The following is an 18275-nucleotide window of genomic DNA, read 5'->3' as shown; positions in this document are numbered from 1 at the left end:
CCCTCACCTCCCCTGTCATGTCCCTGTATTATTACTATAGATATAAGTGATATCACTGTGACGCCCCCAGATCCCCTCACCTCCCCAGTAATGTCCCTGTATTATTACTATAGATATAAGTGATGTCACTGTGACGCTCCCAGATCCCCTCACCTCCCCAGTCAGTAGGTAGATGATCTCCAGGGTGAGATTTAGTATCCTCTCAGTCACGTGACTGCTGTCGTTCTCCATCCTCAGGGAATCAGTGACGCATCTCATCCTCACGTGACGTCTAGTAAACACTCAGTGGTCTAGAAGTATAATAATTATAAGAAACACCAGAGTACACAAGTAACATACTGTAGAAATAAAGCAATAAGTAACCAATAAACCCTCCTCACCCCTATGTTGATAAGTGAGGAGCATCAGTATTGTTATAAGATTACACAGGAGTCTGGGTCCTGTTACTCACATTTGCTTCAAATTGCACCAATCTCGATATGTTATAGGCCCTACACACTGGCCGATTTGTTTGAAAGATATGAACGATCTCGTTCATAAATGAACGAGAACTCGTTCATATCTTTCAGTGTGGAGGCTCCAGCGATGAACGATGCGCGTCCCCGCGTTCGTTCATCGCTGGTCCCCCGTCGGCTGTGCATGCAGGCCAATATGGACGATCTCGTCCATATTTGCCTGCACTTCAATGGAGCCGCGTAACGGGGGGAGTGAAGAAACTCCCCCCCCCCGCCGCCGGGTCGCTCGTCGGCCGTATCCGCCGTCGGGCAGCTCGGCGGTGGATCGGCCAGTGTGTAGGGCCCTTCACAAAGGCCTGATACAGGGAGATTGCAGATATTTTGGTCTTACAGGATGCCCACAGTAACATAAAATAACAGGACACTAAAGACTACTCCTCCCATATAATAATTATAACAGTACACTGAAGGCTGCTCCTCCTGTATAATAATACTAATGACACCACAGCCTGATCCGTCTTTATAATAATAATAATAATAACAATAACAACTGAACAACACTCCATATACGACTCACGCCGTTGTGAGGATACCGGGTTCAAAATCACTCAGTCACGGTGGTAGATGAAAAAACCAACAGTGGTTTATTAACAGAATAGGTTATAACACAGTTCAGCACACTTCTGTGATCCAATTCTACACGACAATTCCCTCCTGGAGCCCTGACAGAACATTACTCCTTAGTCAGTCTCCTGCCACTCTCTCCCTCTGTCTCTCTCTCCTCTCCTGTTTGCTATTGTCAAAACCCTTTGTCTTTTCTACAATAAGGCGACACCCCCAGAACTACTTTCACATGTCCAGACATGTTCCCTAGGCCACAATAGATGTTAACTAAAGTAACCTTACTTAATCTGATTGTGTGGCCTGGAATCCATTGTGTGGGGAAGAATGAGGGGGGGTGAATGGCCTGACATCTGAGACTGGCTGTATCATCCCAGACAGAGCAAATACACAGGTTATCTGATCGTCACATGGGGAAACATTATTTTACAAACTATAGCAGAATAACCAATACATTCATATATATACATTGAAAACATAACTGTACCCTTGTAACAATAATATCATACAATATAATACAATATTGCCTAACATATAACTAATAACATATTGGCAATTGATGAAGTCCATGTGTAGGACCAGGGCTAGGAAAGTAACCACGTGTCTTTTACCACTGAGCGACACGACGCGCCAGCTGTGTCATCACATGTCGTCACAGCCGTATAATAATTATAGGAATAAACAGGACACTCCTTCTATATTATATTAATAGGACACCACAGGCCGCTCCCTCTGTATACTATATTAAAGGAGAAAAGAAGACTCTCTCTGGGGGCACGCTTATAGAATGATAAAACTTAACTTATATTAGAAACTCTGGAACCATCAGAAACGCCCGATCTGACCTACCCAGAATGCATCAGTTCCCGACATCGGCCAGACGTGTCCACACGAAACACAATGGCAGAGTAATGTGCACATGGCGTTCCGTCTAGAGGAAGTGACATTAGGGCGGACGGGGGGAGGGGATTTGGGGGAGGATATAAGTAATGCTCCTAAAGGGATGAATGAGAAGATCACTAGGCAGCGTTCCTCTAATCCCTATATTTATCTACTCTGGACTCTCACGTCCTTCACACCCCTATTACTCTCCCACGCACATTACTCCGCCATTATGTGTTTCCTGTGGACGTGTTACCGGTTCTTCATTTTCCTATCACCTACTATATAACGATCACACCTGTGCACACACCTACCTATACATATACCTACCCCCTGTATTATAATAATAACAGGGCAACACAGGCCGCTCCCACTGTATAATAATACCAGGACACCACAGGCCGCTCCCCCTGTATAATAATACCAGGACACCACAGGCCATACTTGCCTACTCTCCCGGAATGGCCGGGAGGCTTCCGAAAATCGGGTGACCCTCCCGGCCCCACGGAAGAGCAGGCAAGTCTCCCGATTTGCGGTGCCCCCTGCCCGTCCGTCCACTTAGTGTGTAAAGTGGGCGGTCGGGGCAGTCGATGACGCGATTCTTGCAGAATCTGTCATCATAGCCACGCCCCCTGCAGTGTAATGCCGGGGATCGCGGCATTACAGAGCGGGGGCGTGGCTTAAAGTGGATGTCATTATGACCCCGCCCTTGCCCCGCCCCCATCCCACCCTTGCTCCGCCCCTTCCCACCTCCGGCTCACCCCCTCCTCTTCAGCACAGCCTCCCCTGCCCGCCCTCTGAGCCGACCTGGCTGCTCTCTCCCGCAGAGAGCAGCCAGAATGTCGACAACTATGCCACAGGCCACTCCCCATGTATAATAATAATAAGACGGTAGATGCTAGAATCAAGTGGGCAAAGGGACCTTTTCCGTAAGGGGGAGGAGTTACGGCGCAAGGGGGAGGAGCTAGACCAGCGGGATAGTTCCTCTACTATCCACGCCACCAAATATTACCTTTAGTAATCAGGTGGCGAGCGAAGCAGAGCGGAGTGAGCCACCGTGCCTGAAGCGTGGCGAGCGAAGCGAGCCCGCGAGGGTACTTTTCGGGTACCTGGTCGCCCGTAGCTCCTCCCCCTGGTGACGTAGCTCCTCCTCTAGGTACGTCACAAGGTCCCTTCAGCCACTCCGATATAGAACCAACCATAACAAGACACCACAGGCTGCTTCCCCTGTATATTAATGCCAGGACACCACAGGCCGCTCTCCATGTATAATAATAGTAACAACAAGACACCAAAGGCTGCTCCCCCTGTATAATAATAGCAGGACACCACAGGCTATTCGCCCTGTATAAAAATAATAACAAGACACCACAGGCTGCTCCCCCTGTATAATAATAATAACAGGACACCACAGGCTGCTACCCCTCTATAGTAAGACGCCATTACCTGATCTCGACGGACACTGGGAGGCCGCAGCATTCGATAAAGACTCACTTCCTGTGTGTGGAACGCACGGTCCAGAAGTAAGGTGGAACGCACATCCCGGAACTAGGTAAGGCTGGCCCCTCTTCTCCTACACCACCGCCACGGCCCTTACTATTACCATATATGTCCTCAGTGCAGGAGGCCGGCGGCCATTTTCTTGTAGACCAGACCGGCAGCAGCTGCAGCAGCAATAGGTTTCCTGGACGTTTGGAGCGGCGGCCATTTTCCCCTAGTCTGAGCTCCGCCTTCCTTCTATCATTCCCACAAGGCAGCATGAGCAGAGAGTAGTCATTGCTCTGTCTGGCAGCAGGTTATGATATTATTATTATTATTGTTATTATTCTATAGGCTGAGCAGCTCTGGTGTCAGGTTCTGTACTACAGGGGGAGAAGCCTCTGGTGCCTTGTTATAGTGCAGCTGGAGCAGCCTCTGGTGCTGCATTATTACAGTACAGGTGGCTGACACTCTAGTGTCCTATTACTGTAATACAGGTGGCACAGAGCCAGCCGTTACCGTAATACAGGTGGCGCAGACCCCTCTGTCACTGTTATACAGGCTGTAATATCAAGCTATGACAATATGGTGTCCAGTCTTTAGGTCGACCAGTCATTAGGTTGACCAATATTGGTCGACATTGTCTATAGTTCGACGTGTAAAAAGGTCGACATGAATTTCTCTAACATCCATAGGGGACGCTGGGGATGGATATTATACTGGGGTATAGAAGGGGGCACTAAAAAATGTTTGTGTGTGGCAGGCTCCTCCCCTCTATGGCCCCTCCCCCCTTAGAGCCAGGCACTCTCTGGAACTGCTTTTCATTTCATTTAATTTGTATTTATTTTGATACAACAGGGAGACAGCTGGCCCCTGACTCCCTGCAGGGAGTCGGCGCCTGGGTCTCCGACTGCTGGACCTCCATCCTGGGGAGTCTCCATTGCAGCTGCATAAGAGCTGGCAATGAGAGCCCCCCACAGTCCGCCGCCACCGGCTCGGAGGAATAAGACGGCGGGTTTGTATGGAGTGACAGGCGGCGGGGAGAGCAGCAGAGCGGAGAACTCAATGGCTGCTCCACAGTCCCCACAGTGCTTCAGTTAAAGGAGCAGGATGGAGGTAAAAAGGCGCCATGACGGCAGGGGGCGGAGCTTAGGCGCAACCCAGCATCTGCACACTAGACGCCGGAGCGCCATCTCCACGGGCCTGAAAGCAGCGTGTAGCAGGTGCACGGGACTCTGCAGGCACAACCTCAGGTTCCATTACAGTGGGGTTGCTGAGGGGGAGATATATACTGCTTATTATAATATATAATATCCTGCTGTTAGATACATTATATTAATACTGTCTGTGTGCATAGACCAGTACTATAGGTGGTAACTCTTCCCTCTAGGGCTGTCCTCTCTCTCTCCTCCTAATTGTTTTTTTCTTGTTACACCGAAGTCTGTGGTGCAGTGAGACTGGAAACATGACTGGAAGAGGAGCTGTATCTAAGGGCTCACAGAAATGATTTACCTGTAAAGGTTGTGGAAACAAATTTACTCAGTGCTCTTCTGATAATTCCTTATATTGTGATCAATGTGCAGAGGAGTCAGCATCACAGCCCGCTTCAAATGTTCAGGAGACGGCGCCGGTTTGGTTATCTCTTTTAACTGGGGTAATGTCCGCCTTATCTTCGGAACATGACGCAACAAGACAAGATAGAGAAGCTTTGTAACAAGCACCTGAGCCAGTGTGGGCTCATAATGTAGGTAAATCTGTGGAAAACTGAGCTTCAGCTATGGGTTCTTCACAAAAATTCTCCGTTCCCTCTAAGCAGGTACCTAAGATACGCCAGTTACCTGCTGGTGCTACAATCAGAGGAATTGGATGATGATATGCCAACACTGGAGGAGGGCGATTTCGTCCAAGAGTCGGTAGATGAATACCCTCAGGAGGAGTCCGATTCGAGTTCGCAAGGAATCAATGCACTTATCTTGGCGGTAAGAGATATCTTAAAAATTCCTGATTTGGATGCAGCTCCTGTGCAGCCTTCCATTTTCGGACCTAGGCAAAAGTCTTCAGTGGCTTTTCCGGTAGCGCAAGAACTGGACACCCTTCTTCAGGAGGCTTGGGCTCATCCGGATAGGAAGTTTCAGATTCCTAAGAGAATTTTATTTTCTTATCCTTTTCCTGCTGATAACAGATGAAAATGGGAAACCCCACTGACAGTAGACCCGTCTGTTTCTCGTTTACCTAAGAAAATCATCCTCCCAGTTCCAGGGGCCACCGCTCTTAAGGAGCCGTCAGACCGGAAACAGGAAAGTACTCTCAAAACTATTTATACAGCGGCCAGAGTAACCCTTAGACCAGCTATAGTTAGATGCTGGGTGAATATGGCAATTGAGGCCTGGGCACAGAAGTTGGTGTCAGGAATTCAGGAGGATCTCCCAGTAGAGGAACTAGTAATACTGGTGCAACACATTCAGGAGTCGGCTGTACATCGCTGTGAAGTAGGCAGGGAGATAGGGATGCTGTCTTCTAAAATTTAGTCTATGGCAGTTTCAGCTCTGTGGTTACAACAGTGGTTGGCGGATACTGAATCCAAGAGACGGGTTGAAGGTCTACCTTATGATGGAATAGTCCTATTCGGTGACGAGCTGGATAAATGTATTTCTAAGGCTACAGGAGGTAAGTCCACTTATCTTCCTTGTGCAGCGCCTCCGCAGCGACGTCCTTACACAAGGCTGTCCTTTCGATCTTTTCGTCCCCCTGCAAAGTTCAGGGGTCATGCAAGAGGATCCTCTTCCATTAACAGAGGTGCAAGAAGGTGTAGTCTTTCCACCACGAGCACCTCCCAACAGGATCCTAAACCTACCACCAAACCTGTTGCATGACGGTCTATCCTTTCACCTGGGGAACCCCAGGGTGGGAGTGCATCTCAAAAATTTCAGGTGTGTTTGGGAACAGACATGTCAAGACGCCTGGGTCAGGGATCTCATTGTTCGAGGATACACAATCGACTTCGAGATTCAACCCCATCTACGGTTTTTTACCTCGAGTTTACCAGATTCCACAGAAAAACTGATAATTTCTCTGACGTCCTAGTGGATGCTGGGGACTCCGTCAGGACCATGGGGAATAGCGGCTCCGCAGGAGACAGGGCACAAAAAGTAAGCTTTTAGGATCACATGGTGTGTACTGGCTCCTCCCCCTATGACCCTCCTCCAAGCCTCAGTTAGGTTTTTGTGCCCGTCCGAGCAGGGTGCAATCTAGGTGGCTCTCATAAAGAGCTGCTTAGAAAAAGTTTTTAGGTTTTTTATTTTCAGTGAGTCCTGCTGGCAACAGGCTCACTGCTACGAGGGACTTAGGGGAGAGAAGTGAACTCACCTGCGTGCAGGATGGATTTGCTTCTTAGGCTACTGGACACCATTAGCTCCAGAGGGATCGAACACAGGCCCAGCCATGGAGTCCGGTCCCGGAGCCGTGCCGCCGACCCCCCTTCCAGATGCCGAAGTTGAAGAGGTCCAGAAACAGGCGGCAGAAGACTTTCAGTCTTCATAAGGTAGCGCACAGCACTGCAGCTGTGCGCCATTGTTGTCGGCACACTTCACACCGGCGGTCACTGAGGGTGCAGGGCGCTGGGGGGGCGCCCTGGGCAGCAATGTATAATACCTTTTTCTATGGCTAAAATACATCACATATAGCCCTTGAGGCTATATGGATGTATTTAACCCCTGCCAGATATCGCAATCTCCGGGAGAAGAGCCCGCCGTTTTAGGGGGCGGGGCCTATTCTCCTCAGCACACAGCGCCATTTTCCTGCTCAACTCCGCTGTAAGGAAGGCTCCCAGGACTCTCCCCTGCACTGCACTACAGAAACAGGGTAAAACAGAGAAGGGGGGCATATTTTGGCGATATTTATATATATTAAGCGCATATAACAGAAACAACACCTTTTAGGGTTGTTAATATACATTTTTATAGCGCTTTGGTGTGTGCTGGCAAACTCTCCCTCTGTCTCCCCAAAGGGCTAGTGGGGTCCTGTCTTCGATAAGAGCATTCCGTGTGTGTCTGCTGTGTGTCGGTACGTGTGTGTCGACATGTATGAGGACGATGTTGGTGTGGAGGCGGAGCAATTGCCGGTAATGGTGATGTCACCCCCTAGGGAGTCGACACCGGAATGGATGGCTTTATTTATGGAATTACGTGATAATGTTAGCACGCTGCAAAAGTCAGTTGACGACATGAGACGGCCGGCAAACCAGTTAGTACCTGTCCAGGCGTCTCAGGCACCGTCAAGGGCTGTAAAACGTCCCTTACCTCAGTCAGTCGACACAGGTACCGACACAGACGAATCTAGTGTCGACGGTGAAGAAACAAACGTATTTTCCAATAGGGCCACACGTTATATGATCACGGCAATGAAGGAGGCTTTGCATATCTCTGATACTGCAGGTACCTCAAAGGGGGGTATTATGTGGGGTGTGAAAAAACTACCTGTAGCTTTTCCAGAATCAGAGGAATTGAATGACGTGTGTGATGAAGCGTGGGTTAACCCCGATAGAAAACTGCTAATTTCAAAGAAGTTATTGGCATTATACCCTTTCCCGCCAGAGGTTAGGGCGCGCTGGGAAACACCCCCTAGGGTGGATAAGGCGCTTACATGCTTATCAAAACAAGTGGCGTTACCGTCTCCTGATAAGGCCGCCCTCAAGGATCCAGCTGATAGGAGGCTGGAAGCTACCCTGAAGAGTATATACACACATACTGGTGTTATACTGCGACCAGCAATAGCCTCAGCCTGGATGTGCAGTGCTGGGGTGGTGTGGTCGGATTCCCTGACTGAAAATATTGATACCCTGGATAGGGACAGTATTTTATTGACTATAGAGCAATTAAAGGATGCGTTTCTTTATATGCGAGATGCTCAGAGGGATATTTGCACTCTGGCATCGAGAGTAAGTGCTATGTCCATATCTGCCAGAAGAAGTTTATGGACGCGACAGTGGTCAGGTGATGCGGATTCCAAACGGCATATGGAAGTATTGCCGTATAAAGGAGAGGAATTATTTGGGGTCGGTCTATCGGATCTGGTGGCCACGGCAACAGCCGGAAAATCCACCTTTTTACCTCAGGTCACCTCCCAACAGAAAAAGACACCGTCTTTTCAGCCGCAGTCCTTTCGTTCCTATAAGAACAAGCGGGCAAAAGGACAGTCATATTTGCCCAGAGGCAAAGGAAGGGGTAAGAGGTTGCAGCAAGCAACTACTTCCCAAGAACAGAAGTCCTCCCCGGTTTCTGCAAAGCCCTCAGCATGACGCTGGGGCTGTGCAAGCGGACTCAGGGGCGGTGGGGGGTCGACTAAAGATTTTCAGCACACAGTGGGCTCGCTCACAGGTGGACCCTTGGATCCTGTAGGTAGTATCTCAGGGTTACAAGTTGGAATTCGAAAAGTCTCCCCCTCGCCGGTTCCTAAAGTCTGCTTTACCAACGTCTCCCTCAGACAGGGCGACGGTATTGGAAGCCATTCACAAGCTGTATTCTCAGCAGGTGATAGTCAAGGTACCCCTCCTACAACAGGGAAAGGGGTATTATTCCACACTATTTGTGGTACCGAAGCCAGACGGTTCGGTAAGACCTATTCTAAATCTGAAATCCTTGAACCTGTACATACAGAAATTCAAGTTCAAGATGGAGTCACTCAGAGCAGTGATAGCGAATCTGGAAGAAGGGGACTTCATGGTGTCCCTGGACATAAAAGATGCTTATCTGCATGTCCCAATTTACCCTTCACACCAAGGGTATCTCAGGTTCGTGATACAAAACTGTCATTATCAGTTTCAAACGCTGCCATTTGGTTTGTCCACGGCACCTCGAGTCTTTACCAAGGTAATGGCCGAAATGATGGTTCTTCTACGAAGAAAAGGCGTATTAATTATCCCTTACTTGGACGATCTCCTGATAAGGGCAAGATCCAGAGAACAGCTGGAAGTTGGAGTAGCACTAACCCAAGTAGTGCTTCAACAACACGGGTGGATTCTGAATCTTCCAAAATCTCAATTGACCCCGACGACACGTCTGCTGTTCCTGGGAATGATTCTGGACACTGTTCAGAAAAAGGTGTTTCTCCCGGAGGAGAAAGCAAGGGAGTTATCCGAACTTGTCAGGAACCTCCTAAAACCAGGAAATGTGTCAGTACATCAATGCACAAGAGTCCTGGGAAAGATGGTGGCTTCTTACGAAGCAATTCCATTCGGCAGATTCCACGCACGAATATTTCAGTGGGATCTACTGGACAATTGGTCCGGATCGCATCTGCACATGCATCAGCGGATAACCCTGTCACCAAGAACAAGGGTGTCTCTTTTGTGGTGGTTGCAGAGTGCCCATCTGTTAGAGGGCCGCAGATTCGGCATACAGGACTGGGTCCTGGTGACTACGGATGCCAGCCTGCGAGGCTGGGGAGCAGTCACACAGGGAAGAAACTTCCAGGGTGTGTGGTCAAACCTGGAGACGTCTCTTCAAATAAATATACTGGAGCTAAGAGCGATTTACAATGCTCTAAGCCTGGCAAAACCGCTGCTTCAGGGTCAGCCGGTGTTGATCCAGTCGGACAACATCACGGCAGTCGCCCACGTAAACAGACAGGGCGGCACGAGAAGCAGAAGAGCAATGACAGAAGCTGCAAGGATTCTTCGCTGGGCGGAAAATCATGTCATAGCACTGTCAGCAGTGTTCATTCCAGGAGTGGACAACTGGGAAGCAGACTTCCTCAGCAGACACGACCTCCACCCGGGAGAGTGGGGACTTCATCCAGAAGTCTTCCACATGATTGTGAACCGTTGGGAAAAACCAAAGGTGGACATGATGGCGTCCCGCCTCAACAAAAAACTGGACAGATATTGCGCCAGGTCAAGAGACCCTCAGGCAATAGCTGTGGACGCTCTGGTAACACCGTGGGTGTACCAGTCAGTGTATGTGTTTCCTCCTCTGCCTCTCATACCAAAGGTACTGAGAATTATACGACTAAGGGGAGTAAGAACAATACTCGTGGCTCCGGATTGGCCAAGAAGGACTTGGTACCCGGAACTTCAAGAGATGCTCACGGAAGAGCCGTGGCCTCTACCTTTAAGAAGGGATCTGCTTCAGCAGGGACCTTGTATGTTCCAAGACTTACCGCGACTGTGTTTGACGGCATGGCGGTTGAACGCCGGATTCTAAAAGAAAAGGGCATTCCAGAGGAAGTTATTCCTACCTTGATTAAAGCCAGGAAGGAAGTGACCGCACAACATTATCACCGCATTTGGAGAAAATATGTTGCGTGGTGTGAGGCCAAGAAGGCCCCAACGGAGGAATTTCAATTGGGTCGATTCCTACATTTCCTGGCAGGATTGTCTATGGGCCTCAAATTGGGGTCTATTAAGGTTCAAATTTCGGCATTATCGATTTTCTTCCAGAAAGAATTGGCTTCAGTGCCTGAAGTACAAACTTTTGTCAAAGGTGTACTACATATACAGCCCCCGATTGTGCCTCCAGTGGCACCGTGGGATCTCAACGTAGTTTTGGATTTTCTCAAATCCCATTGGTTTGAGCCACTCAAATCGGTAGATTTGAAGTATCTTACATGGAAAGTAACCATGCTACTGGCCCTGGCTTCAGCCAGGAGAGTATCAGAGTTGGCGGCTTTATCGTACAAAAGCCCATATCTGATTTTCCATTCGGACAGGGCAGAACTGCGGACACGTCCTCATTTTCTCCCTAAGGTGGTTTCGGCTTTTCACTTGAACCAGCCTATTGTGGTGCCTGCGGCTACTAGCGACTTGGAGGACTCCAAGTTGCTGGACGTTGTCAGAGCATTGAAAATATATATTTCAAGGACGGCTGGAGTCAGAAAGTCTGACTCGCTGTTTATACTATATGCACCCAACAAGATGGGTGCTCCTGCGTCTAAGCAGACGATTGCTCGTTGGATCTGTAACACAATCCAACTTGCACATTCTGTGGCAGGCCTGCCACAGCCTGAATCTGTAAATGCCCACTCCACAAGGAAGGTGGGATCATCTTGGGCGGCTGCCCGAGGGGTCTCGGCATTACAACTTTGCCGAGCAGCTACGTGGTCAGGGGAGAACACGTTTGTAATATTCTACAAATTTGATACCCTGGCTAAAGAGGACCTGGAGTTCTCTCATTCGGTGCTGCAGAGTCATCCGCACTCTCCCGCCCGTTTGGGAGCTTTGGTATAATCCCCATGGTCCTGACGGAGTCCCCAGCATCCACTAGGACGTCAGAGAAAATAAGATTTTACTCACCGGTAAATCTATTTCTCGTAGTCCGTAGTGGATGCTGGGCGCCCATCCCAAGTGCGGATTGTCTGCAATACTTGTATATAGTTATTGTTACATAAATCGGGTTATTATTGTTGTGAGCCATCTTTTCAGAGGCTCCTTCGTTATCATACTGTTAACTGGGTTCAAATCACAGGTTGTACGGTGTGATTGGTGTGGCTGGTATGAGTCTTACCCGGGATTCAAGATCCTTCCTTATTGTGTACGCTCGTCCGGGCACAGTACCTAACTGAGGCTTGGAGGAGGGTCATAGGGGGAGGAGCCAGTACACACCATGTGATCCTAAAAGCTTACTTTTTGTGCCCTGTCTCCTGCGGAGCCGCTATTCCCCATGGTCCTGACGGAGTCCCCAGCATCCACTACGGACTACGAGAAATAGATTTACCGGTGAGTAAAATCTTATTTTTACAGAAAGCAGTTCACAGGTTGCTTCACGCAAACGTAATTGTTCAAATTCCTTTGCAACAAAAGTAGGGATTTTATTGAAACCAGATGGCTTGATCAGGCCGATTCTGAACTTGAAGTCCTTAAATCCATACCTAAGAGTCTCCAAGTTCAAGTTGGAATCTCCGAGAGCAGTGATTGCCGGACTGGAACCAAAGGAGTTCCCAGTGTCCTTGGACATCAAGGACGCATATCTTCATATTCCGGTCTGGACACCACATCAAGCTTTTCTACGTTTTGCTCTGAGGGATTCTCATGATCAATTTCAAGCCCTGCAATTCGACCTATTTTCAGCCCCGTGGGTATTTACAAAAGTAATGGCAGAGATGATGAGACAGCTCCTGACACAGAGAGTAAATATTGTTCCCTATTTGATTGATTTACTGATAAGAGCCCAGTCACAGGAACTACTTATAAACAGTATTGCCTTGACTCTACTAATCCAGCACGGTTGGATTTTGAATTTTCAAAAATCTCACCTGATACCTACTCAGAGACTCCAATTCTTCTGCATGATCCTGGACACGGCGGAACAACGGGTAATTCTCCCATTGGACAAGGCCCAAACACTGCAAGCTCTAGTGAGACAAGTGTTACAGCCTCACAGAGTTTCCATCCATGTATTCGTCTGCTAGGCAAGATGGTGGCCTCCTTCGAGGCAATTCAGTATGGAAGCTTTCACTCCAGGCTGTTCCAGTTGGATCTACTCTCAAAATGGTCGGGATGTCATCTCCAGATGCACAGGCTGCTTCGCCTCTCCTCTCAGTCCAGGATAGTGCTCTTGTGGTGGTTACACACTCCTCATCTACTGGCGGGCCGTTCTTTCGGAACATGGAACTGGGTGCTGCTATCTACAGACGCGAGTCTTTGTGGTTGGGGGGCAGTGGCCCTGAATTGTCAGTTTCAGGATCGTTGGACTACTCAGGAGTCTTCTCTTCCCATCAATATCTTGGAGATATGAGCAATCTACAATACCCTGCTTTAGGACTTCCCTATGCTCAGGGGCCATGCGGTTCAAGTTCAGTCCAACAATGCCACTGCTGTGGCGTACATAAATTGGCAAGGAGGGATGAAGAGCAGGGCGGCGATGAGAGAAGTATCCAGTGTTCTTCACTGGCTGGAACAACATCTGGAGGCAATCTCTGCTAATTCCAGGAGTAGACAATTGGGAGGCAGATTTCCTCAGCAGGCAAGAACTACATTCGGGAGAATGGGCTCTTCATCCCCAGGTCTTCCAGCTTCTGGTATCACACTGGGGGCAGCCTCAGATAGATCTCATGGTGTCCCGTCTCTTCAGTGCTACTTTTCCAGAACCAGAGATCCTGCGGCCATGGTGGTAGATGTGCTGATGGCTCCCTGGCATTTTCAGATGGCATATCTGTTTCTGCCATTCCCTCTACCCCCAAGTCTCCTCCAGCGGATAAAACGTGAGGATGTAACGATAATCCTGGTGGCTCCAGATTGGCCACACAGAACATGGTATGCAGATCTTCTCGTAGACGACCCATATCCTCTGCCTCTGCAAGAAGACCTTCTTCAGCAAGGTCCCTTCATTTACCCGAATTTACAGCGGCTGTGTTTAACGGCATGGCTGTTGAGAAGGAGCTGCTGAGGAAGGGTATTCCAGAGGCGGTGATTCCTACTGTGCTGCGAGCTAGGAAGGAAGTTACGTCGCAACATTATTATAGGATTTGGAAATCCTACATTACCTGGTGTGAACGATGCCAGGTCCTGGCGGGGGTTTTCCATCTAGACCGGTTCCTCCATTTTCTACAGTCAGGATTGGAGGCTGGTTTACGATTAGGATCTTTAAATGTACAGATATCGGCCTTGTCTATTTTTTTCCAGAAGCGTTTAACCACTATCCCAGAGATTCAGACTTTCCTACGGGGAGTTTTGCCGTTACAACCTCCTTTTGTACCTCCTACGGCACCATGGAACTTAAAATTGGGGCCTCAAATCCTTCAGTCTCCATTATTTGAATCTACAGAGACCACGGATTTAACATTTATTTTCTGGAAGGTGGTGCTTCTTTTGGCTCTAGCTTCAGCTCGGAGAGTTTCTGAATTGGGAGCATTGTCTTGCTGCTCTCCGTATTTGATTTTTCATGCAGACAGAACAGAATTGAGGACCTGACGACCTTCTTGCCGAAAGTGGCTTTGGCTTTTCACATAAATCAACCAATTGTGGTGCCTTTCTTGAAGGATGATTCTCCTGCTACAGAGACCTTGGATGTTGTTCGGTTCAGCGGACAGCTTCACTACAAAAATCTGATTCCTTTTTGAGTTGTACGATCCCCATAAGTTGGGCTGGTCGGCTTCCAAACAGACCATGGCCAGGTGGATTACGTTTGCCATTTGGCAGGCTTATATATCTTCGTCTAGGCCATTGCCTTCGGCCGTGACGGCCCATTCCACCCGTTTTGGTGGGATCTTCCTGGGCGACAGCCCGGGGAGTCTCAGCCTTACAGTTGTGTCATGCTGCTACCTGGGCGGTATCAATTTTATCAAATTTTACAAGTTTTATACCTTTGCAGAATCTGATTCTCAGTTTGGTCGTCTTGTCTTACAGGACCCACAGCACTGACCCACCCGGGATGGGAGTTTTGGTACGTCCCCACTGTAATATCCATCCCCAGCGTCCCCTATGGATGTTAGAGAAAATAGGGATTTGGTACTCGCTGATAAATCCTTTACTCGTAGTCCATAGGGGATGTTGGGTGTGCGCCCAGTGCTGTGTTCTCTTGTTTGGTTCTCTTGGTGGTGTTATCAATTACAGTTGTGGTTCCAGTTTTACTGTTCTGATTAGACTTTCTCTGTTGGTTTGGCTTCTTCCCTATTTCTATATGTTTCTCTCTCTTGGAGCACAGTTTCTAAACTGGTCAGGGGGTGTGGGCATAGAGGGGAGGAGCCTGCCGCACACTAAAAAAAATGATATTGCACCTCGCTCGTGGACCCCGTCTATACCCCACTGTAATATCCATCCCCAGCATCCCCTATGGACTACGAGAAAATAATTTATCAGTGAGTACCCAAATCCACTTTTTTCCCTTTTTTTTTTTAACTTTTTCATACTTTATGATCCACGTGGACTATGATTGGGAATAGTAACCTGTGCCGAGCGCAGCGAGCCATGCGAGGGACACGGTGCAGTAATTGGGTTCCCGGTCACTTTCCGAAGAAAATTACACAAAAAAAACTCATGTTGACCTTGTTCATGCCGACCTAATGACCATGTCGACCTAGTCACTGTCGACTAATAGTGGTCGATCTAAAGACTGCCCACCCTATGATCCACACCCGACAATCCTGTCTCCAGTAATGATATAAATAGGCTCTGACACCTCCTATACTGTCACATGTGTCTGCTACAGTGCTGGTAAAGGGGAATCCTGATTACTGGCAGCAGCTGGACTGATACATTGTAACATCCGCTATTATCCTGATACACCCTATACTGTCACATGTGTCTGCTACAGTGCTGGTAAAGGGGAATCCTGATTACTGGCAGCAGCTGGACTGATACAGTGTAACATCCGCTATTATCCTGATACATCCTATACTGTCACATGTGTCTGCTACAGTGCTGGTAAAGGGGAATCCTGATTACTGGCAGCAGCTGGACTGATACAGTGTAACATCCGCTATTATCCTGATACATCCTATACTGTCACATGTGTCTGCTACAGTGCTGGTAAAGGGGAATCCTGATTACTGGCAGCAGCTGGACTGATACAGTGTAACATCCGCTATTATCCTGATACATCCTATACTGTCACATGTGTCTGCTACAGTGCTGGTAAAGGGGAATCCTGATTACTGGCAGCAGCTGGACTGATACAGTGTAACATCCGCTATTATCCTGATACATCCTATACTGTCACATGTGTCTGCTACAGTGCTGGTAAAGGGGAATCCTGATTACTGGCAGCAGCTGGACTGATACAGTGTAACATCCGCTATTATCCTGATACATCCTATACTGTCACATGTGTCTGCTACAGTGCTGGTAAAGGGGAATCCTGATTACTGGCAGCAGCTGGACTGATACAGTGTAACATCCGCTATTATCCTGATACATCCTATACTGTCACATGTGTCTGCTACAGTGCTGGTAAAGGGGAATCCTGATTACTGGCAGCAGCTGGACTGATACATTGTAACATCCGCTATTATCCTGATACATCCTATACTGTCACATCTGTCTGCTACAGTGCTGGTAAAGGGGAATCCTGATTACTGGCAGCAGCTGGACTGATACAGTGTAACATCCGCTATTATCCTGATACATCCTGTACTGTCACATGTGTCTGCTACAGTGCTGGTAAAGGGGAATCCTGATTACTGGCAGCAGCTGGACTGATACAGTGTAACATCCGCTATTATCCTGATACATCCTATACTGTCACATGTGTCTGCTACAGTGCTGGTAAAGGGGAATCCTGATTACTGGCAGCAGCTGGACTGATACAGTGTAACATCCGCTATTATCCTGATACATCCTATACTGTCACATGTGTCTGCTACAGTGCTGGTAAAGGGGAATCCTGATTACTGGCAGCAGCTGGACTGATACAGTGTAACATCCGCTATTATCCTGATACATCCTATACTGTCACATGTGTCTGCTACAGTGCTGGTAAAGGGGAATCCTGATTACTGGCAGCAGCTGGACTGATACATTGTAACATCCGCTATTATCCTGATACATCCTATACTGTCACATGTGTCTGCTACAGTGCTGGTAAAGGGGAATCCTGATTACTGGCAGCAGCTGGACTGATACAGTGTAACATCCGCTATTATCCTGATACACCCTATACTGTCACATGTGTCTGCTACAGTGCTGGTAAAGGGGAATCCTGATTACTGGCAGCAGCTGGACTGATACAGTGTAACATCCGCTATTATCCTGATACATCCTATACTGTCACATGTGTCTGCTACAGTGCTGGTAAAGGGGAATCCTGATTACTGGCAGCAGCTGGACTGATACAGTGTAACATCCGCTATTATCCTGATACATCCTATACTGTCACATGTGTCTGCTACAGTGCTGGTAAAGGGGAATCCTGATTACTGGCAGCAGCTGGACTGATACATTGTAACATCCGCTATTATCCTGATACATCCTATACTGTCACATGTGTCTGCTACAGTGCTGGTAAAGGGGAATCCTGATTACTGGCAGCAGCTGGACTGATACATTGTAACATCCGCTATTATCCTGATACATCCTATACTGTCACATGTGTCTGCTACAGTGCTGGTAAAGGGGAATCCTGATTACTGGCAGCAGCTGGACTGATACATTATAACATCCGCTATTATCCTGATACATCCTATACTGTCACATGTGTCTGCTACAGTGCTGGTAAAGGGGAATCCTGATTACTGGCAGCAGCTGGACTGATACATTGTAACATCCACTATTATCCTGATACATCCTATACTGTCACATGTGTCTGCTACAGTGCTGGTAAAGGGGAATCCTGATTACTGGCAGCAGCTGGACTGATACATTGTAACATCCGCTATTATCCTGATACATCCTATACTGTCACATGTGTCTGCTACAGTGCTGGTAAAGGGGAATCCTGATTACTGGCAGCAGCTGGACTGATACAGTGTAACATCCGCTATTATCCTGATACCTCCTATACTGTCACATTTGTCTGCTACAGTGCTGGTAAAGGGGAATCCTGATTACTGGCAGCAGCTGGACTGATACATTGTAACATCCGCTATTATCCTGATACATCCTATACTGTCACATCTGTCTGCTACAGTGCTGGTAGAGGGGAATCCTGATTACTGGCAGCAGCTGGACTGATACATTGTAACATCCGCTATTATCCTGATACACCCTATACTGTCACATGTGTCTGCTACAGTGCTGGTAAAGGGGAATCCTGATTACTGGCAGCAGCTGGACTGATACATTATAACATCCGCTATTATCCTGATACATCCTAACCTGTCACATGTGTCTGCTACAGTGCTGGTAAAGGGGAATCCTGATTACTGGCAGCAGCTGGACTGATACAGTGTAACATCCGCTATTATCCTGAT

General features: G+C 48.2%; 1 protein-coding gene across 1 annotated transcript in view; it reads right to left on the bottom strand.

The window, feature by feature from the left end:
- The window catches only part of LOC135057085 (uncharacterized), a 653135-nt gene that overhangs the window by 40994 nt on the left and 593866 nt on the right, over positions 1–18275 (bottom strand). Inside the window, 1 exon segment of the mRNA XM_063962984.1 lies at positions 154–281. Within this exon segment, the coding sequence (XP_063819054.1) occupies positions 154–281 (128 nt within the window).

Source organism: Pseudophryne corroboree, chromosome 3 (genome assembly GCF_028390025.1).
Source record: "Pseudophryne corroboree isolate aPseCor3 chromosome 3, aPseCor3.hap2, whole genome shotgun sequence".
NCBI classification, from domain to species: Eukaryota; Metazoa; Chordata; class Amphibia; order Anura; family Myobatrachidae; genus Pseudophryne; species Pseudophryne corroboree.
The sequence above is the reverse complement of the archived record's forward strand: the minus strand, read 5'-3'. Positions and strand labels throughout refer to the sequence as shown.